Source organism: Rutidosis leptorrhynchoides, chromosome 2 (assembly GCF_046630445.1).
Source record: "Rutidosis leptorrhynchoides isolate AG116_Rl617_1_P2 chromosome 2, CSIRO_AGI_Rlap_v1, whole genome shotgun sequence".
Taxonomy (NCBI): Eukaryota; Viridiplantae; Streptophyta; class Magnoliopsida; order Asterales; family Asteraceae; genus Rutidosis; species Rutidosis leptorrhynchoides.
The window spans coordinates 86,333,962-86,338,187 of NC_092334.1; the positions used below are offsets into that span (position 1 = coordinate 86,333,962).

Consider the following 4,226-nt stretch of genomic DNA (forward strand, 5'->3'; position numbering starts at 1 on the left):
ATGATTTATGGTTATTCGATAGAAACAAACAAAGGCATCAAATATTTGGGTGAAAGTGTTTCTTGTAGTATTTTTACTTTTGAGTATGTTTTTTTATTGAGGTGAAATAGTGTAGTATGGTCTAGAAGTTTCGTGGAGGTTCATGAAGTATTTTTGGTTACTAATATAATAATTTGATGATTTATAAGTGTGTATATAATATTGTAGCTGAATAAAAATAAACATAAAGTAAATATCATTTTGTCATTAGTTAACATGTCTAATGTCTCTCAAGGTCAAAAAAATAATTTACATCATTCAGTTAATTTATTCACAAAAAAGTAAACAACTATTATCATTTTCTTCTTACTGCATATAACCATTCATTATTCATACTGTCATCTATATTCATATTGGACTTAATGAAAAAACAAGTAAAGAGGCCCTTAGCCATTGCAAATTCATGTACAATATGTCTAAATATTGATAAAATATCATCTTTCTGCTTTTCCAAATAAAAGAAAATAAAATTCAGTATATTAATACTCCGTAACTCATTAACAAATGCGCATATCCAAGCTCTATTTTTTTAGATTATTATTCGTCTTATATTTTTGTGTGGTGAATGTTAAATACCAAAGTATATCCAAACCAGTAGACACAATATATAAAACGACAAGCCCAATATAATCTAATCCAATAACAATCTAAAACGTGTGCAAAGCACGTGACACTTCATCCAATTCCCACCCAAATACCCAATCATCCAATCTGATCTTATTATCAGAAACCATAACCACTAGCCAACCACAAACACACACAACACACATTCTTCATTTTTTTTCGGGGCAGATCCATCGGTGGTTGTTCTAATGGCTGGTGTTCTGGAAATTATTACAATTCCCCGTGCTTCCGTCGCATCTGTTTCTCCCATCGTCCCACGGCTCCCTGCTCGCCGGAACTCAGTAAACTTGCCGGAAAAAGGTTTAAAAATTCAGTCGTTTGGATCTTCTGGATCGGTGAGCTTGAGGTCCAAATTAGGTCGACGTGGATCGCGTATCGCTTGCCAGGCTCAAGAAGCTGTTCAAGGTTATAATCGTTCGTTATGCAATTATTCTAATTAGCTTTATATAATTATAGCGAACTTTTGAGCCCTAATTTTAATCGTAGCTACATGTTCTTATGTATTGAAATTGAATTTGCATACTCCGTTTACATTTCTATCAATATCTGACGATTTGTACTAATAGTAAAAGAGAAATTATACATAAACCAGATCAACACCATAACGCCACATGGCATTCATCCATGCGTGTTGGAAATCAGGTTATTTATTAGACCACTTATGATATCAAAAGCGGCGGGTGCACTTTTTGGGTGATCTGTCAAGGTCATCGAGTGAAGTTAAATAAAGGGGCATCACTTTTTTTAATATTAAATTTGTGGTGCGTGATGTGATGTGGTAAAATGTGATTGTAAGTTGGAAATAAAATAAACAAATTGATAATATATAAAATAATTTAGTGAAATCTGATTGGTCAAACAAAAACCGACCCTTTTTCCCCGTCAATCCCTCGACTAATGCCCCATATTCGTTACAACTGACGCTCCGTTAACGGCGTTAGGAGGCGTCAGTTTGTGCCACCTCGACTAAAGCCTCATTTGTTGCGCCTCGTTAGAGCACGAGGTGTCCGTGTCTCTTTGCCAAGGTGCATTTCGGTGTCGAAAATGGACCTTAAAATTGATTAAAGTGGGATGTCGTTCGGTGTCTATCACGGTGTCCATTTATATGAGGTGGACCAATAGAGAAATACAATAATTTAAAAAGAAAAAAAAGCCATAAACACACCGTCGGTGGCTCGACGGTGGGCAACGACGATGGCGAGACGGTGAGCGGGTGTCCGTTTTTCCGGCGTCGGTGACTGATTTGATGAGCGACGGTGTGGACACCGAGAGCTCGATGGGTCTTAGAGTATGTACTTAGTTTGCTCATTATAAAATTACTAATTAGTGTATACATTTTTACTCATGTAATCGCTATCTAACTACCATTCCAGCGGTGGCTGAGTGGTATCCTTGGTTTCACTTCGGTGGGGTCAGGGCAAGGGGTAGCAGTGGATTCAAGTTCGAATCCCACTCTTTAAAAATACTCGTGGTAGGCTTACTTACCATAAGCCGAGTTGCCCCTGGGAAGGTTTTACCGACCTATTCAGGACCCAGATCCGACCCGCCTGCCCCTCGGGATGGTTTAAGGTTCGGATCCCTGTAATATGGTTCGGGTTTCCTGCCCGAACGCGTGTGTATCTGCAAATGATGACTAGGCTTCGGTCCGGACTGATGCAAGCTTGCCGTTAAAAAAAAAAAAAAAAAAAAATCGCTATCTAACTGATTGTTTCTGACATGCTTTCCTGGCCTTGTACTCGTATAAATCATTAATCAAATTTATATTTGGAAAATTGTAGTCCTTCCTGTGACGGATGCAACATGGCAATCACTTGTTCTGGAGTCTGATCTCCCAGTAATGGTTGAATTCTGGGCCCCATGGTGCGGCCCATGTCGCATGATCCATCCGGTCATAGATGAACTCGCAAAGGAATACTCAGGGAAACTCACTTGTTACAAAGTAAACACCGACGAGAGTCCTTCAATTGCAAGTCGATATGGAATCAGAAGCATTCCAACTGTCATTATATTCAAAGCCGGAGAGAAAAAAGATGCCATTATTGGTGCAGTTCCAAGATCCACACTTTCTACCTGCATTGATAAGTTTGTGTAGATATGTTACAATGTATATAAACACTCACTAGATTTTTTCGTATTTAGATATATAAATTTGTCTTCATGATGTTGACGATTTGGTATAACAAGTATGCGCAGATACCTTCTGCATTATTATTGTTGTCAAAATGTTGGTTTATTGAGTAACTGTTGTTACTGTTTTCGGTTTCATGAGCATAAATAATTTTCATGAATTCAATTGGTACAGACTTTGCAGCAAAGTATTTGCTTTAAATGCATCACTACTATTTATAACCCTTTGTGTTAATTTAGACTTTACTTGAGTAGCCTTCAAATTTTAATTGTTCGACCTGGTAGGTACTAATTCTGAATTAGTAATTCATGACTTGTATGCAATGATTAGCTTTTTCATGTAGTTAGAATAGATATTGTTTGGTCGGAAGTCCACTTGAAAGCAATCTCTCTATTCGTCGAATAGAGAGGGATGACTTTCTCTACTTTTGAGAGTGTTTTCACTTTGGGTGGAGATTTGACTTGTCTTTATTCTTCGGATAGGGGAAGTATTGTCTACATCTCACCTCCCTCATACACCACTTATGTCGTATTGGGTTTTGTTGTTCTTGTTAGAATAGATATTGTAGATTTGTAACCGGATAAAAGCTTTGGAAACCAAGTGACAAGATATATGAGATAATTTGTAACATTGACTACTTTCTAAGTTTTAAGGCTAATAGTGGTGGAATTATCTATTAGTTTAAGTGCAGTAATAATTTTTTACTTGCAATGTTGCACGTGAAGTGTTCTTGTCATTTTTCCGGATTTTTCCATTTATTAGATTAGCTGATAGCATGATAATAATGTTTCTCACTTGTAGACTTAACTGTTGGAATAATAATATAATATTAATTTTAAATTGATAAGGTGAATTTTGTTTATGGAAATCTAATTTGGCTATGTGTTTGAGTCTTAAACAGAGAAGGTTTTTTATATTTAAAAATCTATAGTTTCTATCATATTGCTAAAATGATGATGTCATTATTAAGCTAATTTTTTTATTAAGAAAAAGAAAAAAAGAAAAAGAAAAAAAATCTAAGCATAGTGGGTGATGTCATTAATCTAAATAATTTTGAATTAAAATTAAATCTTATTAATTAATTATTATTATTAAATCTTATTAATAATTATTAAAATTAAATAATTTTAAGTCATTGTAATTAATTATTTTAAATTGAGTACGAGAAGCTATAAAAGTTAGACAGAAGGAAATCAATTTTATATTTATATTTTTAATTTACACTTTTAAAATAAAATGATAACCAATATTGTCTCTTATGATTGAATGTGGATTGTTTAATATGAACAGCTGACTAGTTACTTAGTCGGACTATGTGGTTCCACGGGTTATTAAACTAAATAACTTTAGCATTTACGTTCACTTAATACATAAAACATATCATTAAACTGTTTCGTTTAAACAAATCTGTGGTATCACGGGTCATTTCACTAGT

General features: G+C 34.8%; 1 protein-coding gene across 1 annotated transcript; it reads left to right on the forward strand.

Moving 5' to 3' along the window:
* Positions 1-730: 730 nt before the first annotated feature.
* On the forward strand, positions 731-2,924 carry LOC139891112 (uncharacterized). Its single transcript, XM_071874041.1, has 2 exons — positions 731-1,068; positions 2,442-2,924. The coding sequence occupies exons 1-2, from the start codon at positions 852-854 to the stop codon at positions 2,753-2,755; spliced, it is 531 nt and encodes a 176-aa protein (XP_071730142.1). The 5' UTR covers positions 731-851; the 3' UTR covers positions 2,756-2,924.
* Positions 2,925-4,226: the final 1,302 nt, after the last annotated feature.

Excerpts from the sequence above, each read along its gene's own strand:
- LOC139891112 (XM_071874041.1), top strand. The coding sequence starts at position 852 with ATGGCTGGTGTTCTGGAAATTATTACAATTCCCCGTGCTTCCGTCGCA. Across the intron at positions 1,069-2,441 it reads GGCTCAAGAAGCTGTTCAAG|TCCTTCCTGTGACGGATGCA; the intron begins GTTATAATCGTT and ends GGAAAATTGTAG.